This window comes from Notechis scutatus, chromosome 6, assembly GCF_049901735.1.
Source record: "Notechis scutatus isolate UNSWTSFEM ecotype Mainland chromosome 6, rNotScu1.2, whole genome shotgun sequence".
NCBI classification, from domain to species: domain Eukaryota; kingdom Metazoa; phylum Chordata; class Lepidosauria; order Squamata; family Elapidae; genus Notechis; species Notechis scutatus.
The window spans coordinates 3,948,098-3,971,699 of NC_142014.1; the positions used below are offsets into that span (position 1 = coordinate 3,948,098).

General features: G+C 42.1%; 1 protein-coding gene across 7 annotated transcripts in view; it reads left to right on the forward strand.

Annotated features, from left to right (window-relative positions):
• The window catches only part of FRMD4A (FERM domain containing 4A), a 364,998-nt gene that overhangs the window by 265,536 nt on the left and 75,860 nt on the right, over positions 1–23,602 (forward strand). For all 7 annotated transcript variants that reach the window (XM_087969199.1, XM_087969200.1, XM_087969198.1 and 4 more), the window contains exons 5-7: positions 2,886–2,970; positions 13,185–13,241; positions 14,517–14,539. In XM_087969199.1, coding sequence (XP_087825325.1) covers positions 2,886–2,970; positions 13,185–13,241; positions 14,517–14,539 — 165 coding nt within the window. The remainder of the gene's footprint in view (positions 1–2,885; positions 2,971–13,184; positions 13,242–14,516; positions 14,540–23,602) is intronic.

Sequence of the window (23,602 nt, forward strand, 5' to 3'; positions counted from 1 at the left end):
AGGAAAGAAGGAAGGAAGGAAGGAAGGAAGGAAGGAAGGAAGGAAAAGGAAGGGAGAGAGGAAGGAAGGAAGGAAGGAAAAGGAAGGGAGAGAGGAAGGAAGGAAGGAAGGAAGGAAGGAAGGAAGGAAGGAAGGAAGGAAGGAAGGAAGGAAGGAAGGAAAATATTGCAATAGCAAAACCACTTATATACCGTTCACAGTGCTTTGCAGCTCCCCCTAAGCGGTTGAGTCAGCCTATTGCCCTCCTAAAAATCCGGGTCCTCATTTTACCCACCTTGGAAGGACAGGAGGCTGAGTCAACTCCTGGCAGTTGGCAGAATTAGCCTGCAATACTGCATTCTCACCACTGCACTACCACAGCTCTTATACGTCCCATTCTCACAACTATAGGTAGCTCCAGGGAACAAAATAGAGTGGACTAACCTACATACGGTTACCAGGCTGATGTCTTTGCTTTCCCATATTCAGCTCATGTTCCCCATAATCCTTAGAGAGCGTAACTAAAATCTCTTCTCTATCCATTCAGGATGTCATCCAGGCCACCGATTGTTCCAAAAAATAAAATGTTTTAATTTGAATTGTTCTGCCTCCCTTCTCTCGCTGAGGGTTATTAGTGAGATAAATATTGCAAGAAGTGCTTTAAGAAAGATCTCGGTATGAGGATGGATGTTCCAAAGCAGGGACGCTTTATTTCCATCGATGTGATGAAGCGTGTGCGGGGGGGGAGGATTTTGGGACAGTCCCATTTATTATATAAATTAGCAATTTTCAACTGAGGTCCTGCAGTGTGAAGCAATGCTACCAGCCCGTGTTTGTAGATCGACCGTGTTCTTATCGATCGGGATTCTTAATCAAGAAAAGGAGGGAGGTTAACAGCCTACCGTTGGTTAAGAAGATCAAATACGCATTGAAGTAATGAGAATTTTCCAAAGCTTTTAGCAAGAGCCCAAGGTTTAAATCAAGCTACGTAACGGAGATGAATCCGATGTTGTGAGAAAGGTTGGTCAGTAGGTTAAAGATTGCAAGAGTCAGAAGAAGAAAAAAATCAGAAAGTATTCAGAGACACCTTGGGAAAGACTTGTGAGGTGTTTCTTTAATACCTTAATGTCAACTCATAAAATATTTCTCTGGTCTTTTTAGAGTTGCCAACAGAGAGGGAGGGGGGAAAGGAGTTTGAAAGAGCACTGTAGCAGCTTGGAAATGGAAACTGCATTCCATAAATGTTTTCAAAGATAGTAAATAAGTCACCGAAGTTTCTGCCATGCATAATTCTACCCGGAGAGCCTGATTGATGACTCTGGGCTATGGATGTGTCCCATTGGAGAATATGAATTATGATACACCCAAGGGGTGGGGGGAAAACCAGGGTCAAGGGTGACAAGGAATGATGTGCCTCAGAGTCGGCTGCACCCAGGCAGTGCCAGATATGTTAGATCCCAATAAATCCTTTTGAAGTTTTGGAAAGTTTTGGCTCGAGACTCAGGATTTAATTGGAATAACTGCTGGAATCCTGACACTTATGTTACTCCACACTGGCGACAGGAAAGGCATCCGGCCAATAAACACTCAGCTCCATTCAATTGCCGAGACTTCATCCCACAAGGGATTATGGGGGTCATTAAAAGATGATGATACAGGTAATCTCCGACTTACAACAAACTCATTTAGTGACCGCTTGAAGTCACAAGTGGCTTTTGACCATTTTTCGCGCTTGTGACGGGTTGCAGCATCCCCTTGGTCACGTGATCCCCATTCGGGCACTTGGCCACGGACTCGCATTTACGACGGCGGCGGTGTCCCATGGATCACGGGATCCCGTTTTGCGACCTTGGGAAGCCGGATTCACATTACGCCCGTGTGGCTAACTTGGCAGCTGTGGGTGATTCACTTAAACAACCTGTGGCCAGAAAGGTGGCAACATGGGTCAGAACGCCTTTAACCACTGCCTCGCTTAGCAACAGAAATGTTGGGCTCAGTTGTGGTCATAAGCTGAGGACCACCTGGACTTGGTAGTCCAGGGAGTTTATCGCAATGCTGGGAAACCATGTTGGCTTGCCACTGGGCTGCTGTGCTTCCCCAAAAGGGAAACATTAACATTAACAATTATAGAAGCGGGTGGGATTTGCAGACAGGAGGAGGAGGAGGGGAGGAGGAGGAGGAGGAGGAGGAGGAGGAGGAGGAGGAGGAGGAGGAGGAGGAGGAAGAATACTGTGGCTTCCTTGATGCTCTCTGAGCTGGGTGGTTTTCTTGCAGACAGCTCATGACCCAACTAGGGATCATCATCAGTGCTAGAAGGGAGTGGGGTTGGCTCTCCCCAGTGTTCAGTCCCTCTGTTCCAGGTTCACCCTACAACATGCCGCCTTTGATCCATTCAGCACCCCAGTAAAAAAAAAGAAAAAGACAAATCTAATTCTGTTCCTGTTCAACCAACGCCCATCTATTGTCCGTCCTTCGTTCTTCCCCCAAAGCTCTTAGAAAAAGCCGGTATTTCCCAGGTTAGAATCCCTCCCGCCCAGCGGTGCAAATATGAGGGACCACAGCTGGGGGCGGGGGGGAAAGTAAACAAGCCCAGCCTAAAATATTTATGGAGCTATCGATCTGTCTGTGAAATAAAACAAGCCCTTAATGCCTGTCCTGTCGGGCCGGATCTGCTAGGCTGAACGACAGCGTCTTCAGGGACCCACAAATCTTGCCGAAAGTCATCACGCAATCACCATAAGAAAAAGGGATTTTTTTTTCCCGATCTCCTCCTTCAGCTCGAAGGCTCGGCTGAGCTGCGTTTTCTCACATCCCGATGAAAACAAATTGAATCAAGGCTCCTGTAGCTATTTATCTGCCGGGTTTCTTTCTCTGAGCCGATTTGACTTGTCTGTTTTGGTTTCTAGGTTCTACATTGAGAGCATTTCTTACCTGAAGGATAATGCGACCATTGAACTGTTTTTCCTGAACGCCAAGTCCTGTATTTACAAGGCAAGTCCTGGGTTGTTTCTTCTTCTGCTGCTGCTGCTTCCTTTTATTGCAACGGTTGAGATCAAACTTGGTCTCCTCTGGCGGAATGGAATGGAATGGAATGGAATGGAATGGAATGGAATGGAATGGAATAGAATAGAATAGAATAGAATAGAATAGAATAGAATAGAATAGAATAGAATAGGGAATAGAATAGGGAATAGAATAGAATAGAATAGAATAGAATAGAATAGAATAGAATAGAATAGAATAGAATAGAATAGAATAGAATAGAATAATAGAATAGAATAGAATAGAATAGAATAGAATAGAATAGGGAATGGAATAATAGAATAGGGAATGGAACGGAACAGAACAAAATAGAATAGAATAGAATAACAGAGTTGGAAGGAACCTTGGAGGTCTTCTAGTCCAACCTCATGCTTAGGGGTACTGGATCCTAGCTATGTTCACATGACCCATGTAACCAAGTCAAAATTCAAAATGAAGACAGCACTGAAAAAAGTGACTTATGGCCATTTTTCGCACTTACAACCAAACAGTTTCGGAAAAGACTTCCAAGGAACCAAACACACACACACACCGCCATTATTTATTTCGCTTCATTTTTTAAGGAAAAACATTATATAGCCACTCATCTTATCTCAAACTCTGGGCTGTTCCCAAGCAACAATTAAAACACTAAAAGTAAAACATGGATGGATGGATGGATAAATAGATAAGAGACAGACAGACAGATAGATGAGATAGACACAGATGAGAGAGCGAGAGATGATAGTGATGGATCGATAGATGATAGATAGATAGATAGATAGATAGATAGATAGATAGATAGATAGATAGATAGATTGTAAACAGACAGACAGATAGATGAAATAGATACTGATGAGAGAGAGAGATGAGAGAGACGAGTGGATAGACGATAGAGGGATAGATAGATAGATAGATAGATAGATAGATAGATAGATAGATAGATAGATAGATAGATAGATAGATAGATGGATAGATGGATAGTTGGATAGATAGATAGATAGATAGATAGATAGATAGATAGATAGATAGATAGATAGATAGATAGATAGATAGATAGATAGATAGATAGAGATAGATAGACAGACAGACAGACAGACAGATAGATGAGATAGACACAGAGGACGTAGATGATCGCTCTGTAATGCTGAGGACATTATTCCCATCCAAACAGTTCTGAGGGGGTTTGGGGGGAGGAAAAGACCCAAAACTTAAAAGGAAACCCTCCTAAAATGCAGAGAGTTATGTAACCCATTGGCAGACCAAGAGTTTCCTGGACTACAAGTAGAAATAAGGTATTTCCTAAAAGTCTGAAACTCTACTTCTCTGTGGATGAATGAAATGGTTGGATTCACACAATACGTTAACCTTGGGGGAAGAAACAATGTCAAAACCAGGAAATTGTGCCCTGCTGATTTACGGCCATAATGAAGATGGTTGATTTGAGTTGAGTTGATTTTCAGATGGCTTAATACGAGAGGCTTCCAACACTTGTTAAATTAGGAATGCCTACTCTTGGCTTAATCTAGCATGTTTTGGCACAACTAAATTTGGGGGAACTCAGCAGGTGGCAGCAAAGAGCTGATCTTGGTTAGTGTTGACCAGAAGCTAATTGCAATCAGTCCTTGGAAGCCCACATGGATTGTAAGGCTATTGAATTGGGGGTAGTAGAGCTGTTTGGAAGAATAGAATAGAATAGAATAGAATAGAATAGAATAGAATAGAATAGAATAGAATAGAATAACAGAGTTGGAAGGGACCTTGGAGGTCTTCTAGTCCAACCCCCTGCTCAGGCAGGAAACCCTTTACCATTCCAGACAAATGGTTATCCAACAACTTCTTTAAAACTTCCAGTGTTGGAGAATTCACAACTTCTGGAGGCAAGTTGTTCCCCTGATTGTTTGTTTTCACTGTCAGGAAATTTCTCCTGAGTTTCAGGTTGGATCTCTCCTTAGATGAGTTTCCATCCGTTGCTTCTTTCTTGGTTAGCCAAGAAAATTGCATAAATGTAGTTAATTCCAAAATCAACCCAAAAACCTCTCGTTACGTTTCAATTAGCATTATGTTCCAGCAGGGATCCTGGAGTTGGTAGCCTCCTAAGAAACTAGAATCATAAACCAGCAATCCCAATTCACTCCAGTCGCGTCCAGAGATGGAACTTTCCTGGTTTGTTTGGCCACTCCTACAAAAAGACTAGATAATTTGTTCTAGACAAACAAGTATTTTCAAAATTTTCATTTCAGCATGACATCGAAATCAGTATATTTGGAATGTTGTCAGGAAGTTTCTCCTTAATTCTAGGTTGCTTCTCTCCTTGATTAACAACAGAATGAAGATATGCCTTCAAACTTGACAGCTTTGAGACTTGTGGATTTCAACTCCCAGAATTCCTGAGCTAACATGACTAGAGGAGGAATTCTGGGAGTTGAAGTCCACAAGTCTTAAAAGCTGTCAAGTTTGAAGGCATATCTTCATTCTGTTGTTAATCAAGGAGAGAAGCAACCTAGAATTAAGGAGAAACTTCCTGCCTTAACAGATTGACAGAGTTGGAAGGGATCTTGTAGGCCATCTAGTCCAACCCCTCACCCATTGTTCCATCCATTGTTTCTTGTCCTGCCTTCAGGTGCTTTGGAGAATAGGTGGACCCTGTGGCAGCTCTTCAAAGTGGATCGTGTCCCTGGAGGGAAGGGGGGGTGGTATCACTTCACCCCAGTTCTTCTTTTCTCTAAACTAGTTTTGAACTTTCTCAATTCCTCTCTGCTACAGGTCAATCTTTCCTCAACAAAATCTTGGAACATGTATCTAGGAATCTGCTTTCAAGGAGAGGGAAGGAGAAAGAAAGAGAGAAAAGAGGGAAGTGGAGGGGAGAAGAGAAGGGAGAGAAGGAGAAGGGAAGAGACAGAAAGACATAGACTGCCAGTGCAAAATTGAAAACATGAGAGGAGAGGAGGAGAGAGGAGAGGGAAGGAGAGAGGGAGAGTAGAAGGAGAGAGGGGAGGGGAGAGGAAGGAGAGGGAAGCTGAGAGGAGAAGGGAAGGGAGAGAAGGAGAAGGGAAGAGACAGAAAGACTTAGACTGTCAGTGCAAAATTGAAAACATGAGAGGAGAGGAGGGAGAGAGGAGAGGGAGGGAGAGAGGGGAGAGTAGAAGGAGAGAGGGGAGGGGAGAGGAAGGAGAGGGAAGCTGAGAGGAGAAGGGAAGGGAGAGAAGGAGAAGGGAAGAGACAGAAAGACTTAGACTGTCAGTGCAAAATTGAAAACATGAGAGGAGAGGAGGAGAGAGGAGAGGGAAGGAGAGAGGGGAGAGTAGAAGGAGAGAGGGGAGGGGAGAGGAAGGAGAGGGAAGCTGAGAGGAGAAGGGAAGGGAGAGAAGGAGAAGGGAAGAGACAGAAAGACTTAGACTGTCAGTGCAAAATTGAAAACATGAGAGGAGAGGAGGAGAGGGAAGGAGAGAGGGGAGAGTAGAAGGAGAGAGGGGAGGGGAGAGGAAGGAGAGGGAAGCTGAGAGGAGAAGGGAAGGGAGAGAAGGAGAAGGAAAGACAGAAAGAGATAGACTGTCAATGCAAAATTGAAAATATGAGGAGAGGGGAGAGGAGGAGAGAGGAGAGGGAAGGAGAGAGGGGAGGAGAGAAGGCAGGGAAGGAGAAGGAAAGAGATGGATTGTTGATGTATAATTGAAAATATGATGCATTATAAAGGAAAATGCATAATAAAAATATATTTTTTTTAAAAAAAGGAATCTGCTTCCAAATGCAACAGGACAGCACAGAGAAAAGTTTTTTGAAACTCTTGTCATCTACCAGGAGCTGGAGAGGGGGGCGGCTTAGCTGAAATTGATTATTTACTTGCTTCCTTGACCCCAGACACGTCTGCGGGGGGGTGGACGGAGGGGGTTCTTTACTCCATGCCCTGACTATACTGTGGGAACTGTCCCCTTTTCCTTCTCCCAAGGTATCTCTTGAATAGGCGGTCTTGTTTTACATTCATTAATTCTGCCTCCAGCACTAATTAATAATATGAGGTTTGTTTGTTTTTTCCCCCCTTCTTCTTCTTCTTCTTCTTATCGGCCTGGGTTTAGGCCTTGGAGTGACAGGAATCAGAATTCTGTTGCTGCTTTGAGGCAGAAAGAAATGGAGAGAGAAAGAGACAGGGGTTTTCCTAAAGAGTGAATGCAAAATTCCCAGGTTCAAATTGGAGGCCTCTCTCGTGGACTCCCTGCCTGAAGGAAGCTGTTTTCGGATGCAATCCTTAGCCAGAAGGGGGGAAGGAATTGGGCTCTTCTTAGAGGGTCATTTTTAGGGATTACTAATAGAAGGCATTAGGTGGCTTGAACTCTCTTAACCTGAATAGAAATGCCTGTTGTTCTTGTTATTCTTATTGTTATTAATATTATTATTCATCATTGCACAGTCAGCCAGATGTTCAGGCTGAGTTTGGCATTTTTGTCTCCCTCTCGAGTCCTTCCAAAGGACCTGGGATAGGCAAATCTGGATGTTTAATGGTGTTACCAAGATCGTCGCAGGATGGAAGCTGTTCCAAGCAAAGCTGCCTTCTGCGATTGACTGATGGCAAATTTGTCAATGCCAATGGTGTTCATGTGATGCTCCAGTTGTTTGGGGACTGTACCCAAGGCGCCTATGGTACAACCCTTGCTTGCCTTTGCCACTGTCATTCTATTTCTATTTGTAGCTCTTTGTATTTTGTTATCTTCTCCAGTTCTTTCTCTTCTCTTCTGCAGTTTCCAGGCGTTGCCACATCCACTATTCAGACTTTTTTGTCTCTTTTCTTTCTTTCTTATCGACTGTTAAGTCTGGGGTGTTATGTGAGCAGGTGCCTGCCTGTCTGGATTCTGAAATCCCAGAGCAATTTAATGTCTTCATTTTCTATGACCTTTTTCTATTTTATGGTCCCACTAGTTCTTGCTTACAGGCAAATGGTGTTTCTTGCAGATCTTCCAATGTACCATTGTTGCTACTTTGTCATGCCACTGCTTGTAGTCAGTTTGCACAATCTTCTTGCAGCAGCTTATTGTTGTTGTTGTTGTTGTTGTTGTTGTTGTTGTTGTTGTTGTTATATTATTATTATTATTATTATTATTATTATTATTATTATTATTATTATTATTATTATTATTATTATTATTATTTTATCAGTGAGATTCACAGCCTTTGGGGCTGGTTGGTAGCTCAACAGCTCGAGTCCTAAATAAGGACCTAGGAACTGCTAGGTAGCATTGGAGGATATAAGCTGTTCCAAGTAGGGTGGTTTTTTGTAGAATCAGGTATTCAAGTCTGATAAATTCAGGATTTCCATATAGCGAGGCAGCCCTTTAGGTATTGCTCCAAGGGCTCCAAAAACAATTTGGGATCACACACCGTTTCTTTTTCCAAAGTCGCTCAACTTCGATTTGTAAGTCCCAATACTTTGTCATTTTTTTCTTGCTGTGTGTCTGCAATTCGTGCATCACCAGGTATTGCAATGTCAGTGAACCAACCCTTTTTCTTTTCAACTATTGTTATGTCAGGTGTGTTGTGGGCCAAATGCCTGTCCGTCTGAATTCTGAAGTCCCACAAGATCTTGACTTTTTCATTCTTCAGAACCTTCTCAACCTGATGGTCCCAGTAGCTGTTACTATACTCAAATCCAAACTTTTGGCACAGTTTCCAGTGAATGATTTTAGCAACTCAGTTATGGCATTCTAAGTAGTCAGTTTGTGAAATTTGGTGCACCCACTGATTATTATTATTTTAAAATTATTATTATTATTATTATTATTATTATTATTATCATCATCATCATCATCATCATCATCATCATCATCTCTTTTATTCATTAAACATGATACTCTATCAACTGAACATTTAAAAATATATCACAAATACCAGTGACTGATGCTAATGATTGATATGGGTTGTTGCCAGCATTGTTATTATCACTATTATCATTAATTGTTCATTGCATAGTCACCCAGATGTTCCAGCTGGATTTGGCCTTTTTATCCCATCTATCAAGGTCTTTCCCAAGGATCTGGGAAAGCTGTGAATGTTTGGTAGTTTTAAAGTTCTCCTAGCAGGATGTAAGCTGTTCCAAGTCAAACTGCCTTCTGCAATTGTTCAATATTAAATGTAGAAGCTCCCAAGAACCTTCTGTGGAAGTAACCCCATGAAAAAGCTTGGGTTGGGTTTTATTTCTAGTTTTGAAGGAGGAAATAAGGTGGCCTCATGCAAAGCCATGAAGGCGCTGGTTTGTGTTTTTGCTTTGATGGTAGCACCCCAAGGATTGGGTTTTCTTCAACCTCAGCACCTTGAAGACGAGTGGACTTCAGCTCCCAGAATCCCCCAGCCAGCAGGCTTTGTTAGTAGCACCTTACTTAAGTAGTTTTAGACAAGGAAGTCCCAAACTACGTTTTTTATTTTCTTTCTGAGTAACCACTGATAAAATCTCAAGTCATATTTGAGAAGGTCTCCTCTTGTTTTCCACAGAAAGCACATGCTTCCTTTAACCTGTACCTTCTGCAATTTTATTGTACACCCTGGGTGTACCTGCCGAGTAATAAATATTTCAGGTAGAAGAATTGTACTAATAAAGAAAGAAAGCAACACCCTCCTCGGGGGTGGAGAAGGGTGGAACAGACCGGCTTAACTGCAGTGAAAAAGGATCGAAGACTTGAGTTTTGTTTTAATCTGGTGGTTTAATGCAGCAGGAAACGCTTTAAACAGGACAAAAGTTTACTTTGTTCTCCTTCGTGAAGAGCAAACTTCATGGCTTGTGAATTTGAGGTGTGTCCTTCATTTTAACGGCATGCAGAGTCATCCATGGGAGGGTGAAAAGGGCAGGAGGGCAGGTGTCAACTTTTTAAAATGTGTTTTGGTTGTGCAACACAACTATATTAAAAGGTGCAAGCCTTCAACGGCAGGTTCCCAACCTTCATCGTTGCTTTTTTGGACTTTCCCTGCAGATTTCTCCAAAGGGATACGCGATTGCGGTCACCTAAATTTTGATTTCATGTTGTATGACCCTCCCCCTCCCCCCCGTTTCTGTCTAAAGTTTCAATAGGAAAGGTTAGCGAAGTATTCCAGGGAAGTTCTTTTCCTGAATTCATTGGAACCCAGTGTTCTGTCCCAGGCCTCCCCAAAAAGCACTAAGTCAATTCTGAATCCCAGCAAAAACCTCTTTTATTACATTAATAATGTGAATTTATTTCATTAACAGTCAGCCAACAGCTTGGCAAACAGTCTTGCAAAGGTATACTAATGAGCTCAGACCTTTATCAATCCTGGAACGCTGCTGGTAAAATCCCACCCTCAGTGCTGACAAGGAAGGGTTGGGTTACATAGACACGAAGCTAGAACGAATGAGCGAGTTGTTTCCTGCAAAAGCCCCCTCCCCTTTTGCTCCTCTTTCAATCCTTATGGGAGGGGGGCATTCATCATCCACCTGTGGCCTTACTCCCATGTTGACCCTGAGTTCTTAATTGTGCCTTCCTTTATGGCTGCTCTGCACATGCCCAGGCTGGGAACCGGCTCCAGAAGCTCCCTTGCATCACTGCTGTCCGAACCCAAAGGCAGCTGCTGACTACCAGCCTGCCCTGGCCCCATCCCTGCCTCCGATGCAGAGCCCTCGTCCGAGCCTTCCTCAGCCTCCAGGACTGGCCCAGGTTCCTCCCCAGCCTCCTCACTACTGTCTGACTCTGCGGCCAGCTCTGTCAGCCGCCGGCAGGCCAAACATTTTTTTAAAATTCCATTACAGGTGGCCCTCAACTTACGACCACAAGGGAGCCCAAATTTCCTGTTGTTTAAGTGAGTCGGTTGTTAAGGGAGCTTCGTCCCCTTTTACTATCTTTCTTGCTACAGTTGTTAAGTGAATTGCTGCAGGTGTTAAGTTAGTACCTTGGTTGTAAAGTGAGTCTGCCTTCCACATTGATTTTGCTTGGCAGAAGGTCACAAGTGGGGATCATGTGACCCTGGGAACACAGCGACCATCATAAGTACGGATCAGTTTCTGTGCCTCTGAATTTTGATTCCCTCTGACCATGGAGATGCTGCAACGGTCGTAAGTGTGAAAAACGGTCAGATGTCACTCAGTGAGCTGTTGTGAGTCAAGGACTAGCTGCATACTCTAAAAGGAAGAGCTATGCATGCAAATCAATAAATGACCTTGAATTGTGAATTAATAGATAATGTACTGCATGAATTAGTGATGAGAGTTGTAAGAAAGGAACTTTTGCTATGAAATGTCCAAGTTGCCCAGAAAGGGGGGAGGGAAGCACGTGGAAATCCCACTGGTTTTCATTGGTTAAACTGGAAATCTTTTGGGAAGAAGAGAAACAGAAGGCAAAAAAGACCTGGGAGTTGTGAAAAGTGTTGCTAAGTATGAGAAGGCCCTTGATGGAACGTTGTGATGCAACCCAGCCCACCTGGAATGTGCATGGAATGTTGTTTGTGTGTACAAGAGGGGTGGGGTTTTCTTTTGTGATGTGCCCTCCGCCCTCTTGCCAAGACGGACACACACACACACACACACACACACATGTCTGGATGTCACTTGAAGAGCAAGTGTCAGCACCGAATGGCGCAACCATCGTGAAGTCACTGCCCTAAATTGCTACTGCAGTCTCGGTCCCTGATGCACATGCACATCCATCATGTCATGGGCTTGTGTTACATGTCCCTCTTTGCCCTTCCCTGTCCTCTCCCTAGCACTCATGTTCCCCCTCCATCAATCTGGAGGTGGACCAAACTTCTCTTCAAACAGGGAACGATTTTTGGGTGGGAGACAATATCCTAAAAATGGAATAGGAATAGGAGTCGAGTCAAGTAGAGTAGGAATAGGAGTAGAGTAGAGTAGAATAGGGATAGGGATGGGACGGGATGGGACAGGACAGAACGGAACAAACAGAACAGAACAGAATAGGAAATAAGAATTAAGAGAATAGAATAAGAAATAGAATAGAATAAGAAATAAGAGAATAGAATGAGGAATAAAGCAGAGTAGAGTAGAATAGAATATAAGAAGTAAGAGAATAGAATAAGAAATAGAGTAGACTGGAATAGAATAGAATAGAATAGAATAGAATAGAATAGAATAGAATAGAATAGAATAGAATAGAATAGAATAGAATAGAATAGAATAGAATAGAATAGAAGAAATAAGAGATTAGAATAAGAAATAGAATAGAAGAAATAAGAGAAAAGAGAAGAGAACAAGGAATAGAGGAGAGGAGAAGAGAATGGAATGGAATGGAATGGAATAGTTGGAAGGGACCTTGGAGGTCTTCTAGTCCAGCCCCCTGCTCAAGTAGGAAACCCTATACTATACCATCTCGGATAAGTGGCTGTCCAGTCTCTTCTTAAAAGCCTTCAGTGATGGAGCACCACAAACTTCTGAAATGAAGCTGTTCCAACCGTTCATTGTCCTCCCTGTTAGGAAATTTCTCCCGAGTTCCAGTTGCTTCTCTCCTTGATTAGTTTCCATCTGTTGCTTCTTGTCCTGCCTTCTGGGGCTTTGGAGAATAGCTTGACTCCTTCTCTTCTTTGGGGCAGCCCCTCAAATACTGGAACACTGCCATCCTGTCAACCGTAGTCCTTCTTTTCACCTAGATTACACATATCCACTTTCTGCAATTGATACTATGGTATTAGTATTGTAGTTTTAGTTAGCGTGATGCAGTCAGGACTAACTAATTAATGTGAACAAAATTTGGCCAAATAGTCATTTTTTTTTCTTCCCCTACCATTCCATTTTCTTTCTTCAATAACTCTGTGAAAAGCAGAAATCCAGCAGAAATCCTTGATGTTCTGTCAGTGCCTGAATATTTTTCTTCTCCTAAATTTCTACATGTCATGTACTGGAGCTATTTTTAGAAATATATGAGAAAGAAAGATGGTGAACCGCAGGAAAACTTCAGGATGATGAACCCCAGTCCAGGCAGTTCCAAAAATAGCACAGCAAATATTTTAAGAGTAGCAGGAGATCTGCATCTTACATCCTTTCTCCCTACAACTTATATCGTTCAACAAACATGTTGTATGCCAGAAATCCTTGGTGGGAACCCAAACTAGATAAATTAATAAAATACCTCTGCTAGTTTCATGTTGCTCTAAAGTACTTTGGAAGATTTTATTGTAAGATATTAAATAAAGAGACACATTTATTTTCTTGATTTCCATTTCTCTTTTCCCAAAAGGAGCTGATTGAAGTTGACAGTGAAGTAGTGTTTGAGTTGGCTGCGTACATCCTGCAGGTAAGTTGTGTAGATTTTGCTGCAGGTGTTATTTTGTTGAAACAAGAAAACATGAACATTAACACTGTATGGGATTCAATACTCTGGCAATCTTAATTTTGGTATTATTCCCATGTCCATTTAGCCTCTCTTTTTAAACAGGAGAGATAAATATCAGCTGAGGATTTCCCAGCATTTTGTATCTCTTCTATAGCTGATAGATCAATGGACAAAATAGCATAATCAATTCTATTTCATTTTAGGCTGTGGTTGAGATCTCCATTATAAAATCAAATCCAGGGAGATATTTCTTCCTTCCACTGACTCTCATAAATATATATTTTGTTCTAGCAAGTTAATAATCAACTCCATGATATAATTAGAGGAAGGAAGATGGTTAGCCCCAAGGGGATAGTAAAATAACTGTTTTTTTCCCTGCCATTATACTGCTGGTTAATTGATTGCCAATTAACTGGAATTAACAAACACAGTTGTAAATTCTACTCCAGACATTCACCAACATATCCTCTGAGCGTAGCAATCAATTAATTTAAAATACAGCAACAGTATTTAAGTCTTCTCCAAAGCATAACTGGTGAAGCAGTGAAGACAAGGAAGGAAAGAGGAGAGAATGTATATGTTCCTCTGTATTCAAATTTGATGTTTTATTTCCTGACCATTCCTAACTAGGCCGTGTTGGTACCAAAGTTATTGCAAGAGTGAGAAATTCCATTTTTTTAAAAATTATTATTCAACTGATCATAACTTCGATGGGGTCCTTGGTTCAACCCTGAGCTGCAGATATTCTCTTCGATGGATTATAACTTCATTTAGTTAATAAATATGTTAATTAACACAACTCATGAAAGGGTGCTTAATACAATTCCAAATGGAAATAATTGTATGAATGGGATCACCTTGGGTGAAACAGACTTGAACAATTGGTGACTCAACCCAACCAGCCATGATTTGAGGCCAGGCAGGTCCTAGGAAGGCCCCTCTTCCAACTTTGTAATCCAGCAGGCCTGAGAGCTAATAGATCTACTTCAAAAACTGAAGTTTTAGATAGATAGATAGATAGATAGATAGATAGATAGATAGATAGATAGACAGACAGACAGATATGGATGGATTAGATAAATAGATAGATAGATATCTTGGCCTTGGAATCATTTTCCAGTAGAGTTATAAAACATTTTATGATATGTGAAGATGGAAATGTGCATTTTCTTCATAATTTAATAGGTTAATTGTTGCATCCTCTCTCTTTTTTTTTGTTCCTTTATGATTTTACAGGAAGCAAAAGGAGATTTTTCAAGGTAAGCTTTGCATTGCTTTTTTTTCACGTATTATACATACTTTGATGCAAAACGGGACTGCTGTTCAGTTAGAAATACCAGAAATGGGATGGATTGGATTCAGCTCATCTCTAGCATCTTAATCTGCCCATCCTTATGTTTTGGGTTGAGAAGGGATGATTGGATCCCTGCCTCTCAAAGTCACCCAATTGGCTTTTATACCTAAGGTGGGACTAGAATTCACCATCTCTTGGGGATTGATCTGAAGTCGCCTAGCTGGCTTTCATGCCTAAGGTGGGACTAGAACTCACAGCCTTTCAGTTTCTAGCCTGAGCCTTCACCACTAAATTAAACTGTGGAAAATATGTGGCTCGTGTTACGTTCATGTTCTTTGTGAATGATAATATTTGGGTTTGTTGTAACACCATTTTGTTGGCCTGCAAAACTAGGTTTCTTGTATCTCGGCCTCACTTATTGATTTGTTCACTAGGTGTTTATCCCACCTTTAGTAATTTATAAGTAACTCAAGACAATGTGCACATACAAGAATAGATATGGCCTCCTCAGGAAAGAGGAGAGGAGAAGTCCAAAGTGACAGAATCCTTCGGCTGGAAGAGACCTGGGAGGTCTTCTTAGTTAAACCCACTGCCCAAGGCAGGAGTCTAAACCTTGTCCCAAATGTGCTTTTTCAAAGAAGCAACTGGACTTTGTTTTTTCCTTGAAGAGGTTTCACTTTTCATCCAAGAGGCTTCCTTGCTTCTACAGTTCAGTTCAGATCAGAACCGAAGAAGCTTCTGGGATGAGAAGCGAAACCTCTTCAAGGAAAAACCAAGGAAGTCCAGTTGCCCCTTGAAAAAGCATTTTTGGGACAACCATGACCTGGATGATAGACAAGCTTCTTAGACAGGAGTCTAGAAGTTGTTTTCTGGCTGAACCATCATGGGAGAACAGCCTACCTCCTCATCTCTGGACAATGGTCACACTATTGGAATTTAGGAAAGTGGCAAAGATATTTGAGGGCGATTCTGTTAATCTGTTGCTATTCTTTTTTAAATATTCTTCTCTATTGGTATTCTTAGAGTCATACTTAATTCATATTACAGTTGATTGTGTGGTAGTTTGAATTGATTGCACAGTTTGTGTGTGTGTGTGTGTGTGTGTGTGTATATATATATAATTTTCTTAAGTTTTCGCGGGTACTTACATGTATGGCCTTCAGCTTTGTCTGGGTATTTTCCCACGTCATAGTAGTGGTGCTTTTAAAGTTGTAGCAACGTTTCAGCATCATCAGGCTTTTGTATAGTGTTCGTCTGTGAGTTAGACTTTTACGGTGGTTTCAGATTTAAATTTGGGGCAGCCTATTGCTGTGCCAGAATGGTTTTTTCTTCATCCTGATTGGTTGAGAGTCTTGGTCTGTGTTTATTGGTCTTGGAGTTTGCTGTGTTCTGCTTCTAATATCTTCTGTCTGTTTTTTTGGCTCTTTTTGTATCTTGATTGGCTGGCAACATTGTGTTACTTTATTGGAGGCCTTTAGTGCAGCTTGGCTCCGGGTAAATAGACGGCTATCATTAGTTAGGAAGCTGGGTTTCATCTGGGTGCCTGGTTGGGGTGTGTTTGAGCTGGAGGTATCAGGGGGGGATCTGTTTGTGCCCAGGTGTTTGCCTGGCTTGTGGTGTGGAGATTTTTTTGTTTGTGAGTGCAGGCTTCCAAATGATTGACAGCCTGGTGGAATCATCTCTTCTATTCATGCTTTCTGGTCTTTTTTCAATCTCTATGGCTTCTCTGATGATTCTGTGGCTGGGATTCTCTATAGTGGCTATATATCGTGTGTATATTATATATTATATATATAAACTCCATATCCATGCTTTGTTACGAAACTATGTGGTTGAGCTTAGTTTTGGGGGAGGAAAATAAGGGGAGAAAAAATTCTGCCTCTGCCTACCAGCATCCATCGGTATTCATCTGGCTAACGTCCTGTCAGTGTGTGAGAGAGTCGGCTGTTTGGAAACTGAAAGAGTATTTGCTGTGTGACCAAGGAGGAGACAGCAAGGAGCCTGGGTGTGGCTTAGCTCAACTGTTCTGTCCTGAAGCTGCTTGGTGCTGCTGCAAAACTGAATCTGAAACTCCTCTCCTCTGCTTGTGTTTTGCCTTTGGAAGAGATTTCTTTCCAGGTGGGGAGGGGGAGTAGAACTCCTTAGCATCAGAGTGTGTTAATAAAAATAATAATATAGGAAATATTAATGCTCTGATGGTCATTTTGAAAAATCCTTTCTTAGTGAGCACCTAGAAGCCAAGAGGAACATACCTGCCAAATTTCAAATTTGTAGGCTTTACGGTTCTGGATATTTTGTGATGATGCATGAGCGGTATTTTGCTTTTATATATAATATTATAGTATAGTATAATATAATATAGTGTAGTGTAGTGTAGTGTAGTGTAGTGTAGTGTAGTGTAGTGTAGTGTAGTGTAGTGTAATGTAATGTAATGTAATATAATAAATATAATATAATAATATAATATAATAATATAATATAATATAATATAATATAATAATATAATATAATATAATATAATATAATATAATATAATATAATATAATATAATATAATATAATATAATATAATATAATATAATATATTTATATTTATTATATATACATATGTACATACATACATACATACATATCCACAAGAATTTGGATAGCTCCCTATTAATGAACTAAGGGAGCTATCCAAATTCTTGTGGGTGGGGGCTGGGTATTAATCATGCCATAAATAAATAAAACGGGATTACAGTCTACTCCCGTAAACCAGAAAGGGATTTCCAAACAAATGGCTCCTCTCACCAGGCGTGGCAGTTTAGGCTGCTGGTACAGTTGTTTCAAAATCACAGCCAAACTGTGATTATTTTAAAGTTAATTTTGGCATTTGGATGTAAAGATTAATTACAACAAGAGAACGACCGTCGTGATGAAATTAAACCCCAGGCTCCCTTCATCCCTAGAAAAGCTGGCACTTATCTTCGGTTAAATAATAAGGACTTTGGAGCCCTTGATTAGTGTCAGGTATGAAAGTTCAGGTCCAAAGATCCAGTCCACCTGTGAAGGTCCAATCAAACTGATTGATTGCTACTCATCTTCTCAACTAATGGTTAGGACCAGTCTTGGAGTTCGATAAGGGTCAACAGAATTCCAGGAAGGTTGGATTTACTCCACTTGTGGCCACGTAGAGATTCTAGGCTGGTTCCTTTTTTGACTCCACCTCCAGGCCCTGCCACTTTCCCCACCCCACCATTAGTTCAGAAGAATCAAAGTTGCCTTCAAAGCAACTTCAGCTCTTAGACATCTTCTTGCCGTTTTTTTTGGGTGTACCGAAGTGATCGGCCATTGCCTTCTCCAAGGTTGTTTCTTGACGTCCCAAATAAGTATACAGCCTTGGGATCTTCCAGCGGTCGCCCATCCAACGACTAACACGGGCTGCCCCCCGCTTAGCTTTTGAGACCAGCCCAAGTCAACTTGGTGACCAGGCTAACAAGCAAATGCCACGAAAAGAACGGGTTGCGTGGCAACGATGCCAGAGAAGTTGTTCTGGCATGGAGACATCACAGATGTAGTAAGAAGATGGTGCATGGACTGAGTTTTTTTTTCCTAGGCATTTGTGCAAATTGGGGGCCGGAGAGTAGATGGGTCACTTGCCACGGCTTCCAATGTTACACTTGGGAATGAATTTCACTGGGAAACAATAAACGAAATCCTGGACTTATGACCACAATTGAGCTCCCCCAAATTTCTGTTGCTCAGTGAGATGTCTGTTAAGTGAGTTTTGCCCCAGTTGTTAAGTGAATCACTGCAGTTAAGTCAGTAACCACGGTTCTTAAGTGAATCACTGATTCTCCTCATCGGAAAGTCACAAAAAGGGAGGAGTGGCGTGGTGGCCTAGAGGTGGAATCAGGAGGCTGTGAGTTCGATCCTAGGCAGAGCAGATACTTCTCTCTCTGAACATGCTGAGAATACATCTGCCGAATGAAACTCTGCTCTGGCAACAGGAAGGGCATCCGGCCAGTAAACACTCCAGTAGCTCCATTCAGTTGCCCCGCAAGGGATTCTGGGGTTGTTAAAAGAAGATGATGATGATGGAGGTTGCAAAAGGGAATCACATGGCCCCAGGACGCTGCAACCGTCATAAATATGAGCCTGTTGCCGAGGTCTCCATTCTGATCACGTGACCATGGGGATGCTGCAGCGGTCGTAAAGGTGAAAAATGGTCCTAAGCTGATTTTTTTTCCCATGCCGCCGTAACTTGGAGCGTTCACTCAATGAACTGTGGAGGACCACCTACGTAAAGAAGGCGTGCTTCGGTGTAGGAAGCGCAGCGTCTCCTGATGGATCCCTTTCCAAGCCTGGCACCGCTTGTGAAATCCCACATTGTCTTTGACAAGCCTGCTCTTGCTTCGGTTTCCCAACCCAAAACCTGCAGGCTTTGTGACTAATAAGAGGGTTGGATCGAAAAGCCAGAAGAAATAACTCACTAACCGAAACCTGCAACTTTGATTTATGGCAGCCGCGGTATTATTGCCGATCTGTTTCTGTTTTCGAGAAGGCTGATAATCGTCTTGTGCAAGAGAATCCATTTCTGGCTGCGATGAAACTTACTGGGGGGTGGAGAGAGAGAGGGGGGGAAGGAGGGAGGGAGAGAGAGAGAAAGAGAGGGAGGAGGGAAGGAAAGAGAGAAAGAGGGGAAAGGAGGGAGAGAGAGGGGGAGGGAGAGAGAGAGGGAGGGGTGAGGGAGAGAGAGAGAAAGAGATGGAGGGAAGGAAAGAGAGAAAGAGGGGAAAGGAGGGAGGGAGGGAGAGACAGAGGGAGGGGTGAGGGAGAGAGAGAGAAAGAGAGGGAGGAGGGAAGGAAAGAGAGAGGGGAAGGGAGGGAGAGAGAAAGAGAGAGGGAGGGAGGGAGAGACAGAGGGAGGGAGGGAGGGGTGAGGGAGGGAGAGAAAGAAAGGGAGGGAGAGACAGGGATGGAGAGAGGAAGAGAGAGGGAGGGAGGGATGGGTGAGGGAGAGAGAGAAAGAGAGGGAGGGAGAGAAAGAAAGGGAGGGAGAGACAGAGGGAGGGAGGGAGGGGGAGGGAGAGACAGGGAGGGAGAGAGAAAGAGAAGGAGGGAGAGAAAGAAAGGGAGGGAGAGACAGAGGGAGGGAGGGAGGGAGGGAGGGGGAGGGAGAGACAGGGATGGAGAGAGAAAGAGAGAAGGAGGGAGAGGGAAAGAGAGGGAGGGAGAGAGAGAAAGGAAAGGAGAGACGGAGGGAGGGAGGGAGACAGAGGGAGGGGGAGGGAGAAGGAGAAAGAGAGAGAAAGAGAGAGAGAACAAGGGAGAGAGAGAGAGAGAGAGAGACCTGTCTTACAGGTGGTTTTCAACTTATGACTACAATTGAGCCCAAGATGTATGTTGCCAAACGAGACATCCGTTCTGTGACTTTTGCTTGTCAGAAGGTCGCAAAAGACAACCACGTGATCCTGGGACACTGCAACTGTCAGGAGTACATGCCAGTTGCCAAGCCTCTGAATTTTGATCAGGTGACCATAGGTCACAACAACCTTTCTTGCCACAGACGTTAAGTGAATTGTTGCAGTTGTTAAGTGAGTGACCTGGTCGTTAAGTGAATCTGGGCTTCCCCACTGACCTTTGCTTGGTCAGAAGAGTCCCAAAAGGTCCCCCAGGGACGTTGCAACCGTCATAACTCTGAGTCAGCTGCCAAAGGCCTGGATTTTGATCCGTAACCATGGGAAGGCTGCCAACGCCAGAAGGCTCTTCTCCCAAGGAGACTTCGCCTCTCCTTCGGTGGCCAAAAACCTTTGAGCTTCAGCTTCTGTCCTTCCAAAGGACAGTCGGGGTTGAACCTCGTTGTCTCCTAAAATTACCCAAACAAAAACAAAAACAAAACCAAAAAAGGGGAAGAAAAGAGATTCGTGATGAAATGTGTTTTCATTCCACGAATTCCAAAGATGGCCCTGCACCTCTGATTAGCACCTCCGGCTTCAGAAGGAAGAGAAGAAGAAGAAAAAAAAGCACTATTGAGTAGCAAATTATTCACCCCCCAAAAATGTGTTTTGCAGTGAGGAAATAGTCTTTTCAGGCGGAATGGTTTCAGGTCTTGTTGCAATGCACATTTTTCGGTAATTTTGACTCGCTTCGCTTTAAAGAGGAAAATCACATTTTCTTTCCTAAAGGAGGATAGAAATGCTCTCTGGTAATTTTTCATTTTGTTTACAAAGTGAGGAAATTTAATCCGAGTACTTTTTTTTTTTTTATTCTACATCATTCCGATTTCTTGAGCATTTACCATTTAAAGGGGAATGGGGGGGGAGTGAGAGAGTCAAAACAAAAGAAAATCTGTCTTCCTAGTTAAAAACTGATTAGAAATACTCATTTATAAACAATTTCTAGGCCCGTCCAGTTAAATAGTGATTAGAAATATTATTCACCGATAAACAATTTCACAGCCTTAAATATTATGAGATAATTGGATGTATATTTGGTGTAGATATTACGCTCTCAAATTGCAAATGGAGACGTGGGTACTCTATCTTTCTTATCTTCATTTTTAAGTGCTTTGGTTTTATTGTATTGCAAACAGTTGCTGGGGTGCATCCACAGTTTCGTTGTACTTGTACAATGACAATAAAGTTCTTCTAATTCTAATTCTAATAATTCCGTATTAGAGCTTTGCAAGAAACAAGAAATAAGTATTTCGGAAAATGAAGTATTTATCGATGACCTCTTAAAGCAGCTGCATCTTAAAAGCTCTCCCCAGCTGTCCACACACACATCCATTGATAATACTACTGTACCCCTTGTGAAGCAAAGTGGTTGTGTGTGTGAGGACACATCAAAACAACCAGGCGGATTTTTGAAACCGCTGTAAAAGACATGGCTGCTTTAATAAAGTCTCTACTTTTCAGCTCTATTAAAAGTTTTCTTTCCTGCAGAAACAGCAGATTCAGGAGAAGGAGGTTTAAATAGAAAAAAAATATATTGGTGTCTCTCCATTGTCATAGTTCCAACATGGACCAGGCTTCTTCAATAGATTTCATATTTATCTAACAGGCAGATCTGTATTTCATAGACCTCACATACCATCCATAATGACCAGCCATCAAACAGGAAGATGGATAAGCTGTCAATCTCTACCAAGCATTATATGAGAGAGAGAGAGATGATAGAGAGATGATAGAGAGAGAAATAAGATATATACATAAGCACACAATCGTGCCTACTATCCCTGTCCTATTGTCCCCATTATTAGTTCCTATTTCTTGTATTTAAATTTATGTTTATTCTGTTTCTGTTGTATTGTAAGTTTTTGACAAATAAATAAAATAAAAATAAAATAAATAAGAGATGAGAGAGATAGATAGAGATAGATAGATAGATAGATAGATAGATAGATAGATAGATAGATAGATAGATAGATAGACAGACAGACAGAGATAGGTAGATAGATAGATAGATAGATAGATAGATAGATAGATAGATAGATAGATAGATAGATAGATAGATATAGATAGATAGATAGAGATAGGTAGGTAGATAGATAGATAGATAGATAGATAGATAGATAGATAGATAGATAGATAGATAGATAGATAGATAGATGATAGATAGATAGATAGATAGATAGATAGATAGATAGATAGATAGATAGATAGATAGATAGATAGATAGATAGATAGATAGATGATAGATAGATATAAAATTCACATATATCATTATATGTGAATGAGTTGAATACAGTCAAATGCATACCAAAGTGACAAAAGAGACTCCCAAAACAACCCCAATATTTAACCATTTATCTTCTTGGTTGTGGGGAATAAGATGGAAGGAGAACTTAGCTAAGCAATGGTGACATCCAGACAGGAAGAAAAACAGATGGGATAATTTGCCATTAAGCAATTTCTTTTTACCTAAGGAAAATCTAAAGGGAGTAATTTTCTAAAGTTCCAGTTAAAAAAAAACAAACACCAGTGCTTGTTGTTGAATTAAGAGTGCCAACCCATAACCTCCGGAGGCAGCCCCCCCCCCCCACTCCCAGATGGTCCTGGCCCCATCTCTGCATCGGATGCAGGACCCTCATCCGAGTCCTTTCCAGACTCCCGGACTGGTCCCCGTTCTTCCTCACTGTCCGATTCCGCTGCCGTCTGCACCGCCTGGTGACGAACCACCACAAGTGGGATCCTACCTGTTCCACTACCATTTCGGTGGTCTGGTGCGCACACGCAGCTTTTTACAGACCCGCTGAGGCCTGCAGTGCCAATCAGCTGAGAATATAAAGAAGAGAAAAGCACAGAGGCAGGTGAGCGGGCTGATCCTGCACTTTTCTTTCTCCTTTTTTTCCCTCCTCTCAGTTGATCGTTGGAGGCTTTTTTTCCTTTACTACCAGTTTAGCTCAACCAGTCTGAACTGGCAACATAGCACCACTAAGCCTCCGTTCTTCATTTAGTGCACGATAAGGACGTAACCCATTTACGGACCCAAAGAATAGAATTAGTCCTTGACTTACGACCAACAATTAGGCCCTAAATTTCGGTTGCTAAGCGAGACAGTTCTTTTGCCTGCCCCCGTTTCATGACCTTGCACTGTTGTTAAATGAATCACTGCACTTCTTAAGTTAGTCACGCGATTGGTTAAGCGAATCTGGTTTCCTTATTGACTTTGCTTGTTAGAAGGTCCAAAAGTGGATCACTTGACCCACAGGGACAGTATGTGTCAGCTTTGGAAGCCATATTAGCACCAGACACTTCCACGGTGCCACATTCTTGAGCCTAGGAAAATGGGAGGGGGGAATTTCTTGGAGCGTATGTGGTTAGACATAATAACATGCTTTTTCTAATTCAAGGTCAAGTTGTTTCTGCACCTGAGTGAGAGGACGTCTCAAGTTGGGACAGATGGTGATTGGGGCATGTGATGCCATGATGGATGCAGGGGGTGAATTTGCAATTTTTTACTTCTTGCAAGGAAACCCAGAACTTTCAGATTCGGGATTTCCCAGATGTGCCAGTTTAGTATTCAAATAAAAAGAACCTTGG